Below are 25,330 nucleotides of genomic sequence, written 5' to 3' on the forward strand. Positions count from 1 at the left end.
TGAACCGACAGAGTAGCTTCACACTTCACTTGTATTGTGACGCTGCTTCTTAAACAAACTTGACCTGAAACTTATGGCAACGCAACGAACACAGAAGTGTTTACCAATACGACACTGAGTTGGAAACGATGCATTCTCCAAACACTGCGAGCAAACACAAGGTTTAAACAATATTTACATGTTTAATCGAGGTTTTGTGCTTCCAAACAGCTCAGCTTCACACATTCACAGTCAACAAGGCTCCATGTGGCCAAACAGGATTCATTTATAAAAATACTAAATACTTACATTTAATTTACATGATTTGTCTCAGAGTCTGAAACCATCAACAAGTAAAAACGAGGAAATAAAAGTGTCCCGTCTTAATGCGTCTGATCAAAGTGAGCTGCAAATATGTTTGCTATCCTCTCCGTCTCTTTCTTCATGGACGAGGGCGACATGTCGGGACGAGGACGAGGAAGAGGACGAAGACGAAGACGACCTCTGGGACCGGAGGAGCCCCGGCCCTGAACAGGTGAGAGGAAAGACTTTAACTACAGCGAACGACAAGGAGGAAATGTTGATAACCTACAAACAGCATTACTACAAAGCAAATACTGAACCTTTACATGTAAAAAAATAAATCTTCAATAAGCTAAAAACATATTATGGGATGGCCGATTACCTTCTGCTTCTTTACAAGAAAATCCTTTTAAACCAAGCTCCCTCCAGACGTACAGAACCAGAACACAAACTAGAAGCGGCGGAGCGCAGACCTTTGCCAACGCCACATTTAGCCGTTAGCTCATATCCACGCTAACTAGCCTGTCAGGTCGCTACATCACAGTGAAACACTGAGCAGGGAGCGTCTCCATGGCAACAGACGCTGATTCTTTGATCGCCATGAGGAGCCTCTCTCATCTGCTTTGTATTGGACATTTTTCACAGTTTATGGGGATTTATTAAAAACAGTTAAACATTAACGTCCCAAAATCTGAATCCATTGGTTCTTGATGACAAATAAAAAAGTCATACATACATACCAATAATTAAATAAATAAATAAATACATGCAGACGAAACTGTAACCTTCTCCTGAGGTTGGTTGGCGAAGGCAGTTGATGCCTCTATAGTCAGTGTTGTTTATACACGTTACTTCTACTCGTGATAGTAATGCTGCTGTTTTCTATTACGATACATATACTTATGCAGTTAATATGGATATTTTTACTAATCCTAACCCTGTCATAAAATAAGTTTATCACTAGTTAGGTAGGTCACTAGTTAGGTAGGTACAGTGTTTGTTGGTGAAGGTAATTATAGGTGGTGGTAAGAACAGGGCAGGGCGTGTGTGTGTGTGTGTGTGTGTGTGTGTGTGTGTGTGTGTGTGTGTGTGTGTGTGTGTGTGTGTGTGTGTGTGTGTGTGTGTGTGTTACAGGCTGCACAGGAATGAGAGGGCGTTGATCGGCAGCAGTCACGACCTTTGCGGACAGATTCTTTTCTGTTGCATCATGAAAGGATGAGACTTGTTATGAAACACACTGTAATGAAGTGGACATGATGTTTATGATTACATGAATGAAGATATAAGATACTGATGAATTCTGCGACGTGAATTCCAGTGTGTGTGTGTGTGTGTGTGTGTGTGTGTGTGTGTGTGTGTGTGTGTGTGTGTGTTCTACAGCAACCCTCCATGGACGGGTTGAAACCGGTTCTTTGAAAGGTGAGAGGCTGAGTCTCGTTGCTGTAATCAAACCAGACTGAAGAATTTTAATGTCACTATTTAATATCTGGAAGCAAACATTACTACAGAAGCAAAGCTTCCGACACACACTGCATGCTGGGAGATACACTTTGCTGCACTTCACTGAGTAATGACCGGGTTTTAAAGAACATGATTGTTTAATTTACTAGTTTGAAAGAGTGCTTCTGGGGTTTGTTTGGTGTGTTGGACATTTCAGCTAAACACACTGCTTTGATCAGGTTTGTGATGAAAGGGTTAACACTCACGGAGGCAGTGTCTCATTATTGTGATAAAACAGACAGCAGCAGACATTCATGCGTAAAACATCACTGTAACGTTAAGAGTGCTAATAGAGTGCGCCAACAACCAAATGTGTGATGTAACTAGACGACACAGATCTACGTCTGGGTCAAAAACGCTCAGTGAGCGTTTTCAGTAAGTCCCACTTTTATTCAGTTCAACAAAAAATAAATGAAATGGAAGAAGTCGTTTTTCAGAGAAAAAGGGAAAATTCAAAGTAACATCACCGTGAGGTTAAAGGAAAGCCTGGCCCTGGACTCTGAGTTTATAAAGAACCATATTAAGAAAATAAAGATATTTTCCATTACCTGAAGAATATAGTAGAATTAAAGAGTTTTAAATAAAACCTCCATGACGGGTCCAACATTCAACTTTCTTTAAAACAAGGCTGAGGAACTTTGTGTTTACTTCGGCCTTCATCTTTCTGCTGCTCCTCATCTGTGGTATTAGATCGTCTTATTATATGGTCATGTTTTCTCATTTCCAGAAGATTTGTTGTTGTTGAATCAAACACTTTGAGTCGTCTTGTTGATGGTATGTGGTATTTAAATAGTCAGCCTGGTATCTAATTATTCATTATTATTAATTTATTCCTACATTCAAACTGATTCACTTGTGTTTTTTCTTTTTTTAACTATTTATTGTCTTTGACCCCTACATAAACTCCACCCAATTCTATATTTTATTCTATTTGATTGTTTCAATCTGGAGCTTCAGAGCAGAATAGGAACGTGAGACGTGGTTCCTCAATAACTCTGCGTGGTATGAACTCCAGGTCGAAATAATACAAGGAGCAAAATCCTATAAAAAGTGACCTCGAGTGCTGTTCACTACCTTTCCAGGGCGCCGCGTCACGTCACATGGATTTAGGATGTGACTTTGCTGTTTTTAACACTGTGCCGGATTATATCGGAGAGGGAACTGCAACCTGAGGCTTGAATCACAGTGAACTTCTGCTCCTCCTGCACATCAAGTCTATTAATAACACGCAGCGTCTGGTTGGTCATTCGGTCAACGTCTGGCTCTGAGCAAAGTCTTCGAAGCTGAACCTTCAGTTCAGGCTGCAGCTCTACAGGAAGGTACTGGGATATCAATACTCACCGGATCGCTGATGGCCTGAGAGAAAGAAGGAGCCAGACGGATGGCTCTCATGGACGCCTCCAGCTGGTGAGAGGACAGGAAGAAATTCGGGACCTCGTCCGGGACGGAGCTTAAAGAAGGATGTTAAGAAACAGAAAAAGAGCCGGATGGTTTCCTGCAAATCGTCGGCTCGAACAGCAACTAAATGTCATCAGACAATGATGGAAAACACAAATATGTTGAATACGGAGCCAAATAAAAAGACCTGATAGAACTTTATGTAAACTGCACTGCTGGAGATTCATGCAGTGGTTTCAAAAACAAACACAAAAGAAGGAACTGTAGCAGTTGGTATTTTTATTAATTTGTGATATTTATCACAAATTAATAGAGACGGAGCCTCGATTTGGCTAAGAAATCTGCAGCAGAGGACGTGAGTGTATAACATCACAAACTGAATATTCCTCAAATCTTGTTTGCGTGTGTTATTGACAAACTGGAGGAAAAGGATACTGTTGGAGTTCAGTGTCTTGATGGTCCACGGAGCCTGGTGCATTGTGGGTGTCTGTGACATGCTGTGTGCACGGCGGTGGACACGCCTCCTCGCCCACTTTTCCATCTAAAGTTTGTAGCGTCCTTTCATCGTCTGTTTCTGCCTCTAAACCATTAAAACTGCTTCCCCCTTCACTCCTGTCTTGACAGTCATCAGAGTCTCCAGTGTCCACGTTTCCTGTCTGACCCTCGTCTTCCTCACTCAGGCTTAGACCCTCAGGCGGCTCCAGGCTCTCCAGAGAAACCAGGTCAGGGTCTGACAAGACGCTGGTCCACGGACTGGTTCTGTCCGTTAACGAGGTCACCTCGTTTAAAGGCCTCGGCTTCACCACAACCTCCTCGTAGTCTTCATCCTTCTCCTCGTCATCGGCCTCTGAACTGTCCTCATCAGACACTTTGACCTCACATCTCCGTCTGTGTGTCTCCTCCTCCACCTCGGGGTCTGGGAGGTCCTCCGGTGTCTCTGGAGGGGGAGAGCAAAACGGAGATGCGGCCTCTGGCACATAATCTGAAACTCTGCGTGGACTGGAGACAGTCTGAGGGTGGTCGTCTCCCACGGAGGAGGAAGAGCTGCTCCAGGTGCTGGAGGGAATCGTCTCCAGGTGGTTTCCCTGGATCGCTGAGCGAAAAACCAGAATTAGAAAAAGTATTTAAAAAGCTAACTCTGATTTGTGATTTAAAGCCAAAATTAAACAAAGAAAGAACAAAAGTCAACATTTAGAAAAAGTGTATAAAATGTTGATACACATGAGACACAAACCTTTCAAGTAACGGTCAGCTTGAACATAATAAATTACATTTCATGTTGTCTTGTTCTCTCAGCAATGACACTGTTTCATGTTTGAAGAACGTAACAAGAGCTTCACCTTGTGTCAACAACCTGACTTTAACGGCAGTGGCTTTTCAGTCCTCACACCTCAAACATCAGCAATACAAAAGCTGTTGGAGTCCAAAGAGGCAGATGGAGGAACAACTCGGCAATGATTTGATATAAATAGCAGCAGCAGCGAGGCTTGGTTCTGTCCGCGGGTTTTTCAGCACCGCTGGTCATCCTCAACCACCACAAGCTGCAGCGACACCTCCTATTATGGTCAAAGTGCAGCTCAGTGAGCTCAGAGCCAGCCTCCTGAGGTTGGTTGAACTAGGGGACAACTAGTGGGAATACACAGGGTACAATGAGCAACAGTCTGATTTCTCTAAAATGAACCATCAACTCCACTTGGTCGATTGTTGTTCCGGTTGGTCGTGTAGTTTAATTGTCACCATCATGATAAATATCTGACACCTTTCTGTCAGCTGAGAAATGTGAACGTTAGACTTTGTAATCAGCAGGGTTGTGAATATCGTGATATAATATGATGTAAGGCAGGTCTGGCAGTACCTGGTTACTAGTATAAAAGAAATACCAGTTAGAATTGGAGAAGCGAAGCCGCCGCCATATTTTGTCGTAGCAGCAGTGGAGCTGCCGTCTCTCACAGTCCTGCTCACTGTTTTTCCTCCACTGAACCTCTGATGTATTTGGAGCCCGAAAAACGAATTCTCCCTGACGTCTCTAAGAGCTGCATGGCCGGGCTGAAGTAACCTGTGTGCACAGTATCTGACTTCCAGTTAACTGGACTTAATGAGTGAGTCAGTCATCAGACTGACCCACACGGCGCTGCCAACTCAGATAACACGTCACAGCAACACCACAATAACATTATTTACCTCTCGTCATTAACAAAAGGTGATTTTAAGTCAAACACGTGTCACTTTCATCTTCAGCAACTTCAATACATTTTAAAGAAGTCACTGTAATCAAGCATTACTTTTCAGTAACTTCCACAGCACCTGTAAAAAGTTTGGGCTCACCACTAATGATATTGTTGACTTGACCGACTAACTGCGTTGACTTGAGGAGAAGCTGACTGGCGTCACTCTGTGGCTCGGTCGGCTCCTCGTGTGCGCCGCGACAGTCCTGCTCAGCAGCCATCGATGGAAACGTCGGGGTCGAAAGCTTCCGGCTGAAGTATTTCTGAATGTTGTCCAGTTCGCCAAGTTTTTTCCTGCCGAACACGAGTCACACTGGAGCTGTAATTGACTTTCAGAGAACAAAGCAGCGCTGCTGGACGGTGAACGTGAACACTGGTACCTCAGTGTTGAGAACAGCATGGAGCTGGAGGGATTAACGTGAGAACCCGCCCGATCCTGAAGACTCTGATGGTGAAGTCGGACTTTATCCATGTGTTCCAGGTGACGGTCGCTCTCACTGGACCTGCAACAGGTTTCACAGCAACACATGAACGCAGTGGGAGACTGTAGGTTCAGGCTGGATCAGAGCTCATCACAAAACTCCCAGGAGTTTTTTTTCCCTAAACTTTGCCATGACAATGTGCTGTTGTTTTATGTACTTTGAAGGTGTTTTGTGCAGTACAGCACATTTTAAATGAATAACTGCACGAGCGAAAACCCACTTTGAGACTGTTAGATATACTTTATAAAATAAAAAAAGAGTACAACATGTTGTAAAGTGTTACAGGACTCACCATTCAGAGAAGAGCCTGTCTGTGTGGTCGGGGGATGAGATCTTCTGTTCTGGGTATCTACTGATGTGAGAGGGAAAGCTGCTGTACGTGGCTGTGGTTTGGTAGCTGAGAGGAACGGCCTGGGAAAAAGCCAATAAAGTCAAAGTCAATAAATCACATTAAGATCAGTTTCATATTCATATATGATTCCACAATAACATTTAATGCAGCGCAATCTGCTTCCTCACAGTGTCTATTTATAACTTTAGGTGTCAATAAACATCAATGAACTGAAGTGAAATGCTTTTTTTTTTTTTTTAATTTGTTGTAAAAGTCGGGAGGCTAAATGTTCGAGAACGTTGGAATTGTGAGTTACAGCTTGACGAGCTCTCACCGATGAATCTTTCGCTGTGTCTTCATTGACTGTCCTCCTTTCCTCCCGCAGGTTTTGGACTCCCCTCAGCGGAGTAACAGACACTTTGAGCTGCCCGTGACACTGACCGCTAAAGTCGGTGATGTTGTACCAGCCGCACACGGACGGGAACCCACAGAGTAAAGGAGACAGGTCTACAGGCGCAAATCCAATAACCCTCTCCATTTCTGTTCAAGAAAATGACAACAACCCAGGAATGAGTTCAAATCATCAAACAGGAGCGCGTCTCCAATCGTGAGGTGAATCCTGTACCTCCTTTATGCCAGACTTTGAACACCAGGGACTGTTGTGGATCTACCAGCAGCTGCTTCGACAGCCTGGAAGGTTGAAACGTACAAATGAGCCTCATATTAAAGCATCTCCAGTCAACAGTTCATGTTGGGATGCGAGGACTGATTGGACCTGCACTCGTGCTGGTGCTCCCAGACGGGGGACGCCGTGTTGGCGACGACAGCTGTGGACACCGGCTCAGAATCAGCGGTGATGTATGAAACACAGCAGCACGGCGAGCCCTGATTTCGCTCGGCCAGAGGACAACCTGCCAGAGTGAAACACACTCAACATACAAGTACTACATGTGAATAAATTAAATAAATAAATACACGATTACACATTGACCTTTGAGGTTCAAGTGCATGGCGCGGTCCACGGTGACCGTCACAGGGAACGACTCATCCACGCTTGTTTCTGACTGTTGCACGGATGTGACGTCTGGAGTTTCTCTGGAGGATTTATTCAGTTGTCTGCTTTGTGTGTGTGATTTTCTGGGTGTAGAGGGAGAAGGGGCTTCCTCCGCTTCCTCCACCTCCTCCAATGAGACTTCTTCTTGACTGTCGGAGGACAACCGGACGCCGACTCCAGAAGATTCCTCTCTGTGTTCGCCACCTGCCATCACAGTGATGTGGACCCGGAGAGCTGCTCCTTGTAGATCGGCTGCTGAACGCCTGAACAGTGGGTACACGCCTGGAAGATCAGAAACCTCATTACGGATCTCACTAACATGGAGGCGAACAATGATTGAAAATAAATCAGCAGAAAAAAAGCTTCTTTTTTTTAACTACATCTACCAAATAAGGTCAAACACTTAAACACATTAATACTAGGTGTTGTCAACACTCCGACAATGGCTCCACTGTGACTGCTGAAAGTCAAATTACTTTGTAAAACTTAACATTAACTTTAACATTAATCGCATGTTAAAATTTCCAGGCTTTCTTGCAGACTTCAACTGAACCATCACGTGTATTTCCAGTGTTCAGTGGAGTGAACCGTCCCCACACAAACAAGCACTCACTTCAAATTTCATCTAACCAGGAACTATCAAAATATTAGTTTTTTTCCATCCATCCATCCATTTTCTATCTCGCTTATCCAGTTCAGGGTTGCTGGAGCCAATCCCAGCCTACTGTGGGTGAGAGCAGGTTCACCTGGACAAGTGGCCAGTCAGTCACAGGGCAAACACATTTAGACAGACGACCACAGATACACACATTCACACCTTGGGGCACTTTAGCATCAACAATTAACCTCCCATGCATGTTTCTGGACTGTGGGAGGAAACTGGAGGACCGAGGAAACCCACAGAACATGAAAACTCCACACAGAAAGGCTCTCGGTGGAACCCACGACTTTCACGCTGTGAGGCGAGAGCGCTAACCACTGCGTTACATTAGTTTTCTTTCAAATTAAAAATTTAAAAAACACTATTATTGCTTCTGTGCATCAATACTTGTATCATACCAATACTGTAGGTGATGGATACTTTGCATAGGCACCTCAGGACTTTGTCAAGACATTGCTGAAATACTAAATCCTATTTAAGTAAAGTGCCCTCCATAATTTAGAAACTACAAACCTATTAAACGTTATCAAGGTTTTTAAAAGAAACAGCCGTTTCTTGTATGAATTCAGAGGGGCTGCATATATCTTTTCTTTCCATGCCCTCATGAATCCTATTCAAACACGCTGTGCAGGATAATTAAATTCAGGTGAAATAATGTATTACAATGAACAACAACATACTACATCCAAATCGTTTCACATTCAAAGTTTCACTATCATTTGATACACACCACTGAGACTCCGCTTCTGCTTGTCTGTCTTTGCAAGAGAAGACAGATCAACGAACGCTGAGCCCACCAGTCGATCGGTGTCACTGGGCCTTCTGGCTTTGTCTTTCTTGAAGGCGACCCACACCTGCACCTCCAGCCTCTCCTCCCGCAGATACCACCTTAAAGGCTGAGTGCTCGTCAGCTCCACAGTCCGACTCCCTTCGAAGCTCACCGAGGCCTGGTCCTCCTCTGCTCCCTCCCCGACACAAGGGTGCTTCATCTCAGAGCAGAAAGCCTCCTGGTCGTAAAACTTGTACCTGAAGTAGCAGTAGGTGGAGCGCTGCAGCTCAGTGTGGCCTGGGAGAAGCAAACAGTGGACGGGTATCCACGCTCGAGGTATTGAGAAAATCAGGGAGACTTTTTTCATGCTTTCTTCCCAGGGTTCATCATCATCATCATCATCGCCATCCTGAGGTGCGCTCTCTCTGCGGTCCATTTCCCAGGCCAAACCCTGAGCGGCTTTTATGACCCTTTCTCTGTCCGAGTGGTGAGCGAAGTGGACAGAGATCTCTAGACCTCCCACCAACTTGTGCTGAGAAGAACTTGTTTCCTGAGGTAAATATATTCCAAACCAGCCAGAAATACCTTTGAAAAAAATAACAAAACGGAATTAGTTTTCTCTTTAAAAAAGGTTTGGTCAAAGGTTACATGAAGTACAACATACCTGTTCTTTTATGGATGAGATCAGCCAGTGGGATTTTCACTGTGCCCAACATCACTTCTTTAGGTTTGGAAACATTCAAACCTACAAGAAACAGGGAAGAAGAAAAAAAACAAAAAAAAACAAAAAAAAAAACATCAGTGATATTAGGAAAGAAAATCTGTTCAAACAAACATTTCACATTTTGGATATTATAATGCCCAAATGTCTACTTGAGCTGCCTGCAGACTGATGAGTTTTCACTTCATCAAATGTTCAGTTTGAGACCTTGAGAATAAAACACTCATTAAATCTTCTAGTCAGTGAACACGCATACCAAATGCATGTAAGCTTAATGTAGGTGCAATGTTAACGTGGATGATAAACTCCTGTAAACCTTTGCGATTATCTCTGTTCCAGACAGTGAAAACAGCAGAAGCTTGGTCCAGCTGTTCAGCAAGGCTGCAGGATTCTCCACTGCTCCTCTGCACCAGCAGATCACAGGCCACCTCGGCGTGGTGGTCGAACTCGGGGCTGAAGGTCCTGGCCGCCGTGCGGGTGCACCTCTTCTCAGTTTCAGGCATGAAGGAGAGCTGGACTGTGACGTAAGGATTCAGCCCAACGCCAGCAAAGTAGCTGAACCGTTCATCTTTTTCTGATATTAACCTGAAGCAGAAAAGTCCAATGGAAAAATAAAAATGTTGGCACGATATCTACAAACGTAACAGTGGTAAAGAGAAATCAGGAGAGAGTGAATTCTTCTGGTGTAGATAAATAGAGCTCACACTTCCATAGACATATAGATGGTTGAAGTTACAGGATTTCATGTTTGTATTTGAGCTTAATCTACCTCTCTGTACAAAATCTAAATCTAAAACTTCCCTATAATCAGAAAAATTGTGTCAACTTTATTCTACCCTTAACCCAGACAACCTAAATAACACTGGCTCTGACTTTAACCTAAAACCAGGTGTAAATACTCAAATGAATGTCAAATATTGTGAGGAAAACTGAAAAAAAAAACTCTGTGTGATATCAGTGGTAAAACAAAAGCACATGGATCAGTCTAAAGGTTGGCGGTGGTGGCATACCTCGCTGCTGCCTGAAGACCAGAAGCTCGGTGCACTTGAAGCACAAGTGTCACAATACGAGAGGCAGTTCCTCTCCCAGGCTGTACTTCATGTCTCAGAGTTCTGTGCTTGTATCGGACGCAGACGTCAAGCAGGCCTGAGAACCCAGACAGATCTGTCAGTTATCTGAAGTCTTTACGTCCTGCAGTGTCACTGTCTTCATACCTGAGGGGTGATGATGGAGTGATGTGGGATCATCGGTCCTGGGAATCAGGGGCAAAGAGAACCTTTGACCTTCGCTAGGTTGTTGCCTCTGCATGGTGACCATGGCACACAGTTTGGACAATGGCAGCATTCCCCTGGCTACAAGCTGATCTCTGACATTTGGATAATAGTATCTGCAAAGGGACAGGATATTACCCATGACTGTTGTAACCAAAATATAAAGACTATCTTTTCTTCATCCCACAAAATAGGTCGAAAAGAAACAAAAAGACAAAGCTGTGGTCTCCTTGCAGCTCCTGGGTACACCTTAGACATACAATCGTTACTTTTGAAACTTTCAGAAACTACATGTAACACTGACACAAACCTGCACCACACTTCAAACTGGATGCCTCCTCCACCGCTGAGGCCTCGACTTGAGAGCGAGCCGAGCAGAAGCCTCTGGACCGGAACTTCTTCAGGAGTCAGAAGCACATGAGTCTCCGTGTGACCAAACAGCGGGTCTGGAATACAGAGCGTGGTGGTGGTACGAAACGGCCTCAGGTTCACGCCTGTCGATGATGAAATGTGGTTAAGGGTGACATTGATGGAACGGAAGCCTCTTAATCTAACAGATTTCCTCTGTTCAAGTGGCCTCACTAGTCTCGATGAGGTTTTGGTCGACCTCTGCAGCAGCGTCGTCGTCCTGACAGGGGAAGCTGTACTGAACGAAGCAGTCGGCCTCACCCCACACTGTGGACTGCAGAGGCGTCAGCCCACTGACCTTCTCCACTTTGATCACAAAGAGATGCTCTCTCATGGCTTCCACTCGTCCTGCATTTACCTGAATAAGTAAATAAATGACAAGAAACCAGGTGAAAGGTACTTGTTTACGAGGTTTGAGTGACAACTCTCCAAGTGTGAGACAAGCAGAGCGTGTCAGGGAGCAGCACTGACATTTCCATGAATGAAACAAGTTCTTAAGAACAATAAACGCATGCAGGTGCAGTAAAACACAGAATCGGCACATATTTTCTCGAAAATCTTCAAACACATTCTTAGAAATTCTGTGTTTTCTACCTTTTGTTGTGATTGTCTCTGGTGATCAAGCAGATGAACTGGTCTCACCAGATGAGGAAAACCATCACACTCCTCATCTCTGGAGCGCTGGAGGGAAACTATTTGCTCCGATTGGCCCAGAGCCAAAACAACCCTGAGGTTTCCTCTGCAGCTGCCTGAGAACACATCGATGACTGGCATGTAGTAGTCCACCGCCAGAACGGGGTATTGTGCCTGGAGAAGCAGGCGGGTGATCTTGGGGTCCCTGGACAAGACGTGTACACGACTACATGAGCACTGTGTGATTTTAAATTGTAAGACATTAATAGACAGGGGGGAAAAGCTTCTTCAAGCATATTCTCTCAGTACCATGGTGTCTCTGAGAGGACTTTGGAATTCAAATGTATGCAAACACATGTAACAAAACTTATTCCCAGTTCTGATTCATAAATCTATTTTCCACAAAATTGCACAGGTCCAAATAATTCATTTATCTTTTATACGGCTTTGTCCGACTTAGGATTGGCAGAGTCAGATCCCAGTGAAGAGGGTGGAACAGGCTGCCAGTTCATCACGGTGTGTGAACAGAGAGAGATGGAAAAACTGAGAGGAAACCAACAATGGCACAGAGAGAACATGCAAAATCATACAGAACCCAGAAAAGACAGGAACTGAGAACATGATCTTTATGAGGCCAGAGCACTCATGAACTACACTCCTCTGTAGCTCCACTAATAGAGGATCTTAAAAGTTTTCCAATTATATATACACAGTAGATAGATATGCAGTATTAAAAATATATTCAAATGAGATTTGATATTAGTACATTTATGGAGTTTCTAAACATAAAAAGGTATTTTGATGATTAGTCATTGCCATAGATGTTTCTCGTCGGTTTTTATGTCAAATAAATAATACATTAACTTATAACAAAATGTTTGTAATAGTTAATATATTGTGTTTTTTTTATTATTCTGGTCATGAAAATATTAAAATATAAAAACACTACTAGTCCATGTACATTAAGCAGGAAAGAAGATGGAAATAAACGTAATATTTTTATAGATTGGGCCTATCAAGGACTTGCCTGAACGACATGTAGAACTGGTGAAGAGGTAATTTAACGAGGCCTAGAAGCTGGTCGTTCCCCGAGAGCCCCGTCTTCTGCCACACTTCGATCACCATCATATTATTCTTCATTCGCTCCAGGAGCTTAGAAGTTAAGGCCACTGGGGTCACCTAGAACACACAAAAAGGCAGAGTGAAATCCACAAGGCCCATATGCATCGAGATCGACTTCTTTCAATGTATTTTATCGTTTACTTTGAAACGCACAGTGTGATGTTAAACCTCTTTAACAACAAGTTCACAACACCAGACATGTCAAGTACAACTCTGCAGAGCAAGGTAAAATCAAATCCTTTACAATTAAACACACAACTTAATCTCATACAAGTGGCTTTAGAAAAATGACAGGTGAAGCTCATACCTGCTAAATAATCTGTGAAGTCAGTTTGTAAAGATACAGTAGGTTTGTACAGAATGGTGACATAAATAAAGTTAGATTGCACCGACAGAAGTGATGTACACACCATCTGTGCCACTGACCTGAACAAAGTTAAATGTTGGGTTTGTTTGACCCCAGCTGATGAGGGATCTGGCCGTCTCATCACACCAGAAGAGTTTACAGTTGAGGTAAATGTTTGGGGCCTGCAGAGGCCCACTGCTGAAGTTCTTCCCATCTGGTACCATCAGTAGAGTGTGGAGCAGAACACGGGGCTCCTCTTCCTCCTCCTGCTGCCGCCACAGTTTAGGCGGTGTGAGGAGGCCAGGGTGAGGAAAGGAGTCTTTTGAAGGTTTTTGTGGCGTCCTAACATTCAGCCGGGACGTCATAGAGTGACTCTGCGACTGCTCTCTGCCAGTGTCAGCATGTTGACGTCCGGAGCTTGTCTCTCTTTGTGGACTGAGTGCAGCTTGACGTGGCGATGAGTCTCTCTGTGTCACCTGGCTTTTACCTTTTTCAGAGAAGAAGCTTTTGCTGTCTGCTTCGAGTTCTACTGTCACCTGCAGGAGATACCGACGTTACCGCTCTGACACTTGCAAACTGTATTTTCTTGATCAAACGTGAAGTATTGTACCTTGAGAGGTCCAATCTCCTGACTTTCACTGAGCACAGGCAGGACAAGGGACTGACGGAGTTGATTGTTCTGCAGCAAACAGCGCAGAGGATGAGCCGCTTTACCAATGGAAGCAACCTGTCACAGAAGAGCACAAACATCTCACTATTATTATTTGATACACTCGAGTTAAGAAGAAGGTTGGAACTTTAATGCAATCAATAAAAACTTATAAAAAAGAGACGCATGACAAAATGTAAAACAAACATATGATGGTACAGCAGTCAAGGTAATAAGAAAAACATCACATTCAGCTACAAACAAATAATATCATTAACAGTAACTGATCTGCTGACCCGAAAGTACACAAAGCAGCCTATAGCAGCAGGTCAGACACATACTGTGGGACCATGAGGGCATTTAAAAATCTGTAAAAGTACTTCGAAATCAACTCAAAATCAAAACAGGAGCCAATAAAGTTGCACTCAAATAGAGTGTATTGGCTCTTTTTGGCAGCATTATAAGCCAACGGTAATCAAGCAAGTCCAACATGAACTGCATTGCAGAAGTAAACGTTATTTAACCGCCATCGCAGCGAGTTAAGGGCAAACGTCACCTTTAAAACATCAACATCTTAAAATGTGGATAACATAACGAATTCTGAATAGTGTAGGATAATTTCCTTGATATTCGTCAAAGATAAATACGCATGCCAACTCTCATACTAATTTATCATTTTAGTAATATTTGGCTAACGCTGCTTACTTTCTTTTGGTCGACCTTTCGTGAGTAAATCTTGAACTTGAGAGACGTTTCCCACCACTGTTGAACTGCTGCTGTGCTGAGGTGGACAGGAAACACAGACGTCTGCTCGAACTTCGCCACTAAAAAAAACAGACAACAGTATTTGTCAGTAACAAAGTTGAAATAAAAATTATTCAAAACTATGTACCTCTTTGGTGGGATTTCAATATCTGATGGAACCAAGACAAACCTCCTTTAGAGACTTTGCAGGAAGCCACTCGGGTCACCTCTCCATTGCCATCATGTCGACTTGAAGTCAAAGTCTCAGGTAACTGATATTCAACAAAATATGTGCTGTGAAAGATAGAAAGCAAAAAGCACAACTTTTCCACAAACACGCAATTTGATTTTCAAACGACATTCCAACAGTGATGCTTCCTACCACTTCTTGGTGATTGGTGGTCGAGGAGGTCTCCCTGTGCTCCTGGGTGTGGGGATGGAGCTGCCTGCAGGTACAGTCAGTGAGTCAATGGTCACTCTCAGCCGTCTGACCGAGCTCAGCAAATCCACCTGCTCCTCATCCAGCAGGCGATGAAGACCACCAGCATCTGCAGAGTGCGGCTGCTCCAAACGTGGACTGGAAACAGTGGAACAAAATGTTTCATGAAGGTCAGACTGGTGGTATACAGTCCTGCACATCTGTTTACTTAGTGCAACGCATAAAAAAACTGACTTTTTGATCATCTTGGATCCAGACAGTTGCAGCTGTTGAGTTTCAGACGCTGACGACCCTTGGCAATCCTCCCTAGTGATCTCTGATCTGAAGTCCAAGATCTGAAAGAATAACCTCAGTGAATTCACCGCTGTGAAATAAAAACATTATATTAGGAATAAAAATGAAAAAGTCAAGTACTTACGGGCGTTTTATAGAATAAATTTTCCAATAAGCTCTCATCATACTGTGGGTCACTGAGCTCACTATCGACACACACGCTGTTGTGGTCAGACAGAGACTCGGAGGGAGAGTGTCGTCCATCCCAGAGAGGCGGAGGAGAGGAGACTGAACTAAAATTAAAAATATTAACAGAAAAAAGCTCAACATCTGAAGTCAAGTTCAAACTATTTGTGTTGTAAGCTTGGTTATGAATGTAAATGCACAAACGTCTACCTGCCCAAGAGGAGAGCCACAGCTCTATTATCGATATCAACATGGCGGTCGAGGTCGCGGTCAGAGACCAAAGCAACATCGGACACTAGTTTCAGAGGGGAATCAGCCAGAAGGATATTTTCTAGAAATGCCCCAGAGGGAGGAGGAAAGACCCTGCAGACAAAAGAAAGGCATTACATATTCCAGACTGCACTTTTCATGTGATAGAATAGACCGTTTTCACTGACCTGAGAGGAGGCTGGATGTTGTCCTTTGGGAGTGGCAGAGGGGCGTCTTTAAGCGCAGGGTCGGAACTCATGTCAGATTTTAAAGCCGATACCACCATCGCGTTTCTAAGCTTGTTTCCACGTTCGAGAAGAACTAAAACGAGGAAATAACATGGCTCGTTGAAAGAGGAAACACACATATAATGGTTTTGTATCTCTCGCAATGGGACAGAACGTCAGTAACTAACCTGAAAGAATATCAGCGGTGTATTGTCCATGAGAAGTGTCCTGACTCAAAGGATCCACGACTGTTTGAATGTTTGTGGGCATCTGATTCTCCAGAGTCTCTTCTTTGTCTTTCTGGGCATTTTGGAAGAACAAGTGGTCCTTCCCCCTGGAAATATTGCACACACCAACATGAATATGTTCATTTTTAGACTTCATTTAGGATGTTTTAAGACCATTGAGGTATCTGATAATTAAGTGTAAAACCATAACAGCAACAGCGTCAGACCTTGGTGTGTTTCCACCACTGCTACCGCCTGATTCTTTCGCGCTGCCAGCTGGTATGTGCGGCGAGGGCGTGGCCAGCGTGTGGAGCTGGAGTCCTTCGAGGCTGACGTCCGTAGGTGGACCTGAGCCGCTGCTGTCGTAGGCCTCGGTCAGGGGCTCCAAATTCAGTGAAACCTAAAAGAAAAGTTAAAATTGTTCTCTGGATTTTTGCAGGTTTTTTTCAAAAATAATAAATATCTTGAATATTCAAAGCATACATTGAACAGTTTTAATCTCGATCCAACTATATGTCAGAGTTCTAGTTGTTTGTTTTCTATGGCCACATCTTCGAAGGTGAGAACTTCACTGTGTTTAAACACTGCTCACGTCTTCAATCCTTCCTTCCAGAAATTTTAGCAACTTGAGAAGCTATGAAAGACAAAACAATTCATTCCACTACTTAAGATGCTCTTTAGCTCAGTGAGATCACAGCCAGCAACAAAACAGTATTTCAAATGCACCTTAATATCTATTTTATATCTGACTGCAATATACAATAACTAATATCATTAATTTTAACATTCCACAAAGGCAGTTGCCTAGTTAATGTGAATGTCACTTTTTGCTATTTGCTCACCTGCAACTCTCCCAGTTTGTCAGACGTTGGAGATACTAGAGTGAAAAACCCACTAATCGGGTGTGACAAGGACAGACGGGCGATTCCAGCAACCTGAGCACGAGCGATTGGTAAATGATCCGCTTTCGTGAGAACTTCCAGCACCAAAGAGCCCATATCTGTAAATAAATGATGGGTCAAAATACGATTCTTCTTCTTCATTAGATTAAAAAAATAATAAATAAAAACAGCTTAATGAATTCAAGCATTTCATTGTGTTCTTTGTATTACCAGTAAGATATGAGATGAACTGCTTTGGCCCACAGCGGATTGGGAAGCAAGCAGTGGTCTTGATGGTTTTCTGGGACAGCTGTGATCCGTCTCTGGGAAAGAACTGTGTTCCATTGGTCGACTCTCCCCACCATCGCAGCCTGATGAAGGTGGGAGACGGCGGCTTGTGAACCGTCCATAACACCCGGCTTATCGTCACCCTCAGGAAACATCTCAGCTGGCCCTCAACCAGAGGCGGGAGGCTAGTGGAGGGTGAGACATCGCTTGGGACTTCGAGAAGCGATTGGATGACAAAATGGAGACACAATCAACACAAAACTATCAAAAGGTGATTATGTACTGAGACAGACAGGGCGGTGAATATAACGGTTTTCAATTCAGGGATATCATTAGACAAACACAAAAAAGATTTATCATGTTGAACGTTTATAGAACAGCAGCAAGTCATAAAAAAAATATCTGTTAGAGGATTTTCAGTTTCAAAAAGGAGCAAAATCAACTATCAATATATAATATGTTGTGGATTAATTGAGCTTTATTTACAGATCTATATCGCCGTGATACTGGACTCCAATCACTGTTTTGACGCCTACAACACGTGAAGTAGATCCTTAGAGAGTTTTATTTTTTGTTTTGACCGACACATGATTCAGCAGCAGCTTCACACATAACTAACACCCCACTGTTAGCTTTAGCATCTTCAGAAAAGCCACTTACTGTGGCTCGAAAACGTTAACTACAGAGTTACAAACGAATCAACAAGTGTTTACTGAGGCATACAATTGCCGACGGAACAGCAGCACCATTAAATAAGAGGTAGAAGTTTTTAAATTGACCATAAACATGACTGATAGTGTCGCATACAAGGCTAAGGCTGGAAGTGACAGCTGCCGTTAACAGTCACTTAACTAGTTAGCATTGCTAAGCTAAGCCAAGTTTACCTTTCTTTTTGTTTCCTCCGGCTCGAACGGGCCGCAGTTTCCTGCCCTTCATCCCTCAGACCGCGAATAACAGCCCGGCTGAGGCTGCAGGGTCTGGAGCGGAACCAGGCGTGTTCATTATCGCCGTGTAGGTGAGCAATAATCCGTTTAACAGAAGTGACAGAGGGACGCACACACATAACAGTGCGAACACAAATACAAACCGCAGCGCGGAAAACGGTTTCCCAGCAACACCTCTGTCTCGCTTCCGCGAACGGGCTTTCACAGAGGCATGCTGGGTAATGTAGTTTTTCCTGTCCGATGTCGGAGATAGGAGTGTCTATGCGCATGCGGAGCAGCTGTACCAGATGTCACGTGGACGGAAGTTGCTCATATTTTAGTCCCAGCTCACAGGAACTCAACTCAACTTCTGATGGCCGCTCGCGAAGCTGAGTGATGAGTGGAGGTCTGCAGCCCGGCGCCTCTCGTAGTATAAAGGTAAGAAAGCGCTTTTCTACCAACTTTAGTTTCCCTGCATGATTTATGAATAGCAGTGGTCATTAATGTTGAATAACAGTGAGAGAGTTGTATGTTTTTAACGTAAGTATTCGAACGTGGATGGTAGTTATCCAGAGTTTTTGAGGCTACTTAGGAAGGAGTAACGTAACTGTCGGTAGTTGTTTTAATTAACGTTTTGCTTGTTAGTTACCAGTTTGCTTAGGAGAGATAGAAATATGAAAAATAATGTAAAAGTTCTGATAGATAATGTATATAAAGTGCTCTGTGTTTTGATCAGTACTGTGGATGATGGAGAGCTGTAGTGTCCTCCTCCTCCCTGCAACCTCATTTCAGAACAATATGATCGATGGTCACTTGTAATAGACAAATAAATACATTGTCCTGATTAAATTCTGCCCCGAATCGCATTGATATTTGACAGTTTATTTTTTTTCCAGATGCATCCCTCTATTATTCTTCAAGGAGCCAGTCTGAGGCGCACATTCCTGTCGTCCTCAGAATTTGGATGTCCTCTGTGTCCAAAATTCAGGACAACAACCGAGATTGTGATACAGGGACATCTGCGACATCACCGTATAGATTCAGTGCAGTTCCAGGGTACGTTGATGAGAAATGTCTGTTTAAAATCATTTGCTTTCACAACTAACAATTGCATGTAGAGTAAATTTTTGTTTCTCAGTTATAATGTCATGTTTTTAAATATGTTTCCCCGCCTTTTTCAGATAAAATAATCTGCAGATGCAACCATTCATGCAGAGATAAAAGCCATTTTCACTGTCCCATCTGTTCAAAAACAGTAAGGCATAAGAACCGCATGATATTCCACGTGATTGGATGTCCAAGGAGTTGTGACTTGGTGCAACCCACATTGGTGCCACCCCCGGTCAAACCTGAGTCATCATCACCACAACAGACTCAGTCAGTGAGCCCTCCCACCTCATCAGCCCCAGAAGACTCTCTTGCAGGATTAGTGAGTGTTGAACATTCATACACACTTCCAGTTCCGACCTCAGAGCCTCTCCAGTCCCATTCTTCTTCTTCACCTGAGCAGGCAGTCACTGCTGAAGCTCCGACGACAAGAGCTACCAGACTGCCACCTCCACGTGTGAAGTGCCCTCACTGCTTCATTGATATTTTCAAAAAGAATCTGGTTTTACACATCCAAAGAAAACATGGGGGCCCAAAAGATATCACAGCAGTATATCACCTTAAAAGTGTGTGTGTTCACCCTAGTCGTGGTCTGTATGCTGTCCAGAAGTCCACATGTGGTTTCAGTGTCCCGGTACATGTGCAGCGTAAAACATGGGGCCCTCAACATGTAACAAAGTGTGAAATGCAGAAATGTCAGCAATATCACTTGCTCGCTGTCCAGACTGGCCCCTCCCACCGTCTGTGTCAGCATATTCGCTCCCTTGATTACTGTGAAGTCACTGCTACAGAGGAGCCGCTTCAACACAACGTCCTGGAGGAAATGTTGGAAAACAAGTTTTTTGACGAGTCCGATGTGGCCGTTTGCAAGAAAAGGCAACAAGAAGCAGAGGAAGCTCATGTGCCGTTGTCTGTGTTGGTGGAACTTGGCTCTCAAACTTATATTTGCCTCTCGATTAACGAGCCCGAATTATCTCGCTTCATCTCTCTGGGCAGAGTGATGGTGTCGTACAACATAAAAAGCAACGCGCTGCATTGCCACTGTGCCAAGACACAAATATCTTGTCCTCACAAGTACATCTCTATGTGGCACCTTTTCCAAACTCACAGAGAACTTTTACTGAGCGCACCACCGACCACAACAACGTCTCCAGTGGACACTCACTCTGTCAGTCATCCCCTGACTGCAGAGACGGAGAGAACAACAGCAGCCACTCTTCCTGAAGACGTCACCGCTCCAACAGCCCTGACAGATTACTACCATTTACCTCCAGTGTATTCCAGCTGAAACTACATGCAAGCTGTGTACACTGACCTGGACACACACACACACACACACACAGCATCATCTATTAAAGTGAATTTACATTCACCAATGATAGTATTTATTTGCCTTTTCTCCATTTTTGTCTTTTACGTTATCGATATATCAATGACAATGGGTTGATTTGTTAAATTGCTACAATTGAAAACAAATCATTGATGATAAGAGTATAGAATAAAGTCGACCACTCTTTCCTTTACAGTGTTTTTTTTTTTTCATTTAATCTGAAACAGTTCATAATCTCAAAACAAAAGATATTTTAATCAATCTTAATAAAACATTTATTCACTAAGTAAAGTAATGACACGTTAACTTTATTTTTGCACATAATATTTATTTTATTTACGGAACAATGTTTGAGCTGTTTCATTAAAACGTAAATTCAAGTTGTAATTAAAAAAACAGCCAAACAAAACTTTGGACTTCCAATTAAATTATTGTCTATGCAGGTGTGTTACAACTAGAACCCCTGAGCCTCCACACAAAGATGTTCTGTCTAATCTGGCAGATGTTCTCCTGTTAGACTGAGCAGCACTAACCCACATTGTTCACCAGCTCAAACCCACAACATGCAGCCTCCACCCTCTGCACACAAAGTTTTTACACATGTTTTGAACTGTCCAGCTCCAGAGGTACTACACAGAGTACACAGCTCTCTTCAGACGCTGTTTTTCCTAAAACTCTAAAGACAGCCGTTATCAAAGCTCTTTTAAAAAAGAGTAATCTGGATGCTTCAGTAACTAGTAATTACAGGCCCAAATCAAACCTTTCTTCAGTCAGATTATTTAAAAGGTAGTTTTTACACAACTTCATGCTTTTCTGGCTCAAAACAAGGAGCTGAATGTTTTCCGGTCTGGATTGAGGTCAGAGCACTGAGACACTCTGATTAAAGTGCTGAATGACGTCTCCATGAGCAGGGACACGTCCACTGTCTCACTTTGACTCTGACTGGATCTTAGTGCTGCTTTGGACATAGTTGACCACAACATCCTGCTGGACCCACTGGAACAATGGTTGGAACTTCTGACTCTGCACTCTGGCTTTAAATCCTACTGGCAAGATGGCCGCTATTCTGTCTCTGTAGCTGATTGTGAACGTGAGCAAATCACTTGTGGGGTTCCTCAGGGCTCCATCCTTGGGCCCTTTTATGGAACATCTCCATGCTCAGATTGGCTCAGATCATGGAACATTACAACATGTCTTATCATAATTACCAGACGACACTCAGCTCTCTTAAATAAATATTGCTGTTCTCTGGCTAAATGCAATGGCCCTGCACGGTGTTGGGCTGTAAGAACAGTACCGCCTTGTGGACGTGGGCCCTCATAGCACCCTGGGGAAGTCTGTTTCTGACAGTTTGAGCAGAAACATCACATTAGTGGCCTGCTGGAGGTCATGTTGCAGGGCTCTTGCAGGGCTCCTCCTGTTCCTTCTTGCTCAAAGGAGGAGGTAGTGGTCCTGCTGCTGGCTTGTTGCCCTCCTATGCCCCCCTCCATGTCTCCTGGTGTCCTGGCCTGACTCCTGGTGCCTCAGCCATGCTCTGGACACTGTGCTGGGAGACACAGCAGAGCTTCTTGCCACAGCTCGCATTGATGTGCCATCTTGAGCTGCTCAACCTGAGCAACTTGTGTTGGTTGTAGACTCGCTTCATGCTGCCTCGAGGACTGAGAACACTAACAACATTCAAAAGTGACCAGAACATCATCCAGAAACCAGGAGAACAGCGTCATGGTTTGTGGTCACCACCTGCAGAACCACTCCTTTATAGCAGTTGTCTTGATATTCGCCTCTCTTTTCCACATGTTGTCTGTTTCATTTGCACAACAGGTGAAATTGATTCACAATTAGTGTTGCTTCTGTTGTGGATTTCTTCTATTGCTGCTCTTGGAATAAAGTCGTGAAACAGAGTTCTTCCGTCAGGAATATTTATTGAAGCTTCAACAGACACATACACAAGGCAGACACCACAGTCAATCTGCTCAGGGCATGTGCCACGTGCAATCTTCAAGCTAACCTTTTAAGGGATGGGAGGGGAGGGGGTGAGCGTGTCAGGATGGAGAGTTCAACAACACAGGGGTGATAACCATCCTTCGGTTTCCACACTTGTGGGTGAGAAACCTTTCTCGTTCTCACCGTCCTGGCGCAGCTCAGCTGAAGCAAAAGGAAAACATGTCCGCTGAATTCTTCAGTGGCATATAATTTAATATATAACATTTTTCCATAACAATTCCTAACTGGACAGGTTCATTTCACACCAGTGTGATATATTTGTAGTTACATTGTGTTGTTTAGGTGTTCCCTTTCGTTTTTTGAGCAGTGTATTTTTAAACTCCCGTCTCTGCATCCATTAAAAAGATCAAACAATTATATTAATAGTATAACTAATGATAAACGCTGTTGAGAAACACATTGGTAAGAGCAGTTTGTCTATGGATTAATTTGCTGGGAAATTAATCGTCCTGCTGTTGAGTGCTCACTATTTGTATGTATGTACAGTATGTATGTATGTATGTATGTATGTATGTATGTATGTATGTATGTATGTATGTATGTATGTATGTATGTATGTATGTATGTATGTAAGCGTGGGTGGGTATAGATTTTTTTTAATTTTATGTGTATGCACATGACAAACAATATATTTATTTATTCATATGGATTCATTTTTATCGTGCATGCGTGATCAGTTCAGACTATTGCAATTGGAGCTTAAACCAGTTGATGGCAGATGGTTATTAATAGATTTCTTTAATTAGCAAATTGACAAATTATATTTTTTAGCCTCATCGTTAAACATTTGGCAATCTTTGTCCTCGCAAGGTGAGAAACTCTGAAACATATCACTAGAGACCAGAATGTTTGTTTTGTCTTCTACTCAAACTCTTGCCTCGTGGTCGAGCAGCACAGGTACAACAGGTTTGGTCTTGTTGTGATGTTGTCAACCGTTCAGTCAGCTCAGAATGTTTTCACTGCTTCAGGAAGATGTTAAAATAATGCCAACCTTTTATTTTCATCCAGAATGACAGGGGGAATATTTTTTATCTTGTATGATTTTCAGTAAAACGTGGCTTTACTAAAAACTGCTAACTCAGGACGACATTTCAAAATGATGCACAAACAATATGAGGCAGATTTCACAATCTAATATCAGTATTAAAGAGTTCAAATTAGGACCGAGAGACACTGAGTTGTTGGTCATTATCTAAACTGTTTCATGGGGATGTTTATGTTTTCTTCTGCTCCTCTTCCTCTGTTTTCTGTGCACACATGTGGCTCTTTAGCCTCATTTTGAAGGTAAACATGTTTTGCAGCTCCACTTAAATTTGATTTGTTGGAAAGTGATAAAAACATCAGTTCTGGTATAGGTTTCAGAGCCCTGATATGAGATCATACCATTATGAGACAGCAGAGAGGGACCCTCAGTCAGGTATGGCGTCTTGGCTCCACCCACTCAGTGAGTGAGAGCTGACAGAGGTGAGGAGGAGAGGAAGTCGCTTCACAACAACATGTAAACATGAGTGATGCCCACAAAGGAAGTTCATCTGGCTCCAGTTTGGAAACACTGGGAATAGCAGAGCTGGTTCCTTCACTGTGAATTAAAAATAAACAACAGTCAGAACAGGTTCCACCAGAACTCTGCACTGACACATTAGAACTCAACTGATTCTGTTCTGTGGGTTTGTTTGCAGCGTTTTGTTCATTTGTTTCTTTTGCTGTTGTCACACAATGACGTTTCTCATAAAAACACAGAATGTAAAAGTTTATCAGAACACAAATCGTTCATATTTGACAGGTTAAGCTGAAATAGGAGGCGACAAATAAAACTAAACTCGGAGCCGTATGGGAGCTGAAAGAGCTTCCTCTTCTTCTTGAGCTGAACTAGAAGAAGCGACTCCCTGAAAAGGGCTGAACTTCCTGTCACTGCTCTGCAGTCGCCACATGACTTTTGTTTCTTTAGACAATAAACCACCAAAAACAACTATCAACTGTTCTCTGCATTATTTGGGTTCAAATGCAAAACACGAGGTGAGACAGAGTAAATATAGAGAAGGGCTTGACAGGATGAACAACACTAATTAAAAAAGAAAAGTCAGAGTCTGATGTCCACAGGAGGGAAGGAGCTCCTGTGACTCTAGAGAACTTTGGTGGGATGAGTCTGGTACTGAAGGAGCTGATCTGCATCACATCTTGATGGAATGTGAGGGTTTGATTCCAGTAAACTCCAAGGACGAGGAGCAGCTGTGTCCAGGTGATCCAGGTTCCAGTCCAACCAGGAAACCATGAAGTGTCGAGTCACTGACTGAGTTCAGACTCTGACTGACAGTCGACTAGAAGAAGAATCTGGCGAGTGTTTGTCCAACTTTTATCTTAACATTGAAGTGTGAGCGGGTTTTCAGTGTGTGTGTGTGTGTGTGTGTGTGTGCGTGTGTGTGTGGGTGTAGGGAGCGTTGTGTGTTTTTGTGTTTGCGGAGCGAAGGTGTATGACTGAGTGGTGAATGGACTGATGTCACTTCTTTAGGACTGATGTCAATTTTTTTAGGAGAACTGATGTTACTTCTTTAGAGAGGACTGATGTCACTTCTTTAAGAAGGACTGATGTCACTTCTTTA

The 25,330-nt window shown here is 43.3% G+C and overlaps 2 protein-coding genes across 2 annotated transcripts; one reads left to right on the plus strand and one right to left on the minus strand.

Moving 5' to 3' along the window:
* Positions 1–16: 16 nt before the first annotated feature.
* On the minus strand, positions 17–18,416 carry c2cd3 (C2 domain containing 3 centriole elongation regulator). Its single transcript, XM_080460235.1, has 33 exons — positions 18,251–18,416; positions 17,310–17,579; positions 17,040–17,197; positions 16,425–16,597; positions 16,159–16,304; positions 15,932–16,064; positions 15,705–15,857; positions 15,454–15,601; positions 15,270–15,370; positions 14,979–15,173; positions 14,787–14,890; positions 14,558–14,676; positions 13,814–13,930; positions 13,284–13,739; positions 12,763–12,914; positions 11,697–11,940; positions 11,277–11,460; positions 11,005–11,188; positions 10,638–10,810; positions 10,434–10,569; positions 9,740–10,008; positions 9,367–9,447; positions 8,664–9,287; positions 7,210–7,554; positions 6,994–7,129; positions 6,844–6,908; positions 6,553–6,758; positions 6,180–6,298; positions 5,786–5,908; positions 5,506–5,699; positions 3,616–4,273; positions 3,124–3,232; positions 17–506 (listed from the first exon to the last, which is right to left on the minus strand). Exons 1-33 carry the CDS (start codon positions 18,300–18,302, stop codon positions 363–365), a joined length of 6,471 nt encoding a protein of 2,156 aa, XP_080316361.1. The 5' UTR covers positions 18,303–18,416; the 3' UTR covers positions 17–362.
* Positions 18,417–18,639: 223 nt separating this feature from the next.
* Positions 18,640–20,918, plus strand: LOC308107873 (uncharacterized protein). The gene is made up of 3 exons (XM_080460445.1): positions 18,640–18,727; positions 19,186–19,345; positions 19,471–20,918. The coding sequence occupies exons 1-3, from the start codon at positions 18,686–18,688 to the stop codon at positions 20,682–20,684; spliced, it is 1,416 nt and encodes a 471-aa protein (XP_080316571.1). The 5' UTR covers positions 18,640–18,685; the 3' UTR covers positions 20,685–20,918.
* Positions 20,919–25,330: the final 4,412 nt, after the last annotated feature.

This window comes from Lipophrys pholis (genome assembly GCF_963383615.2).
Source record: "Lipophrys pholis genome assembly, chromosome: 3".
Classification (NCBI taxonomy): Eukaryota; Metazoa; Chordata; class Actinopteri; order Blenniiformes; family Blenniidae; genus Lipophrys; species Lipophrys pholis.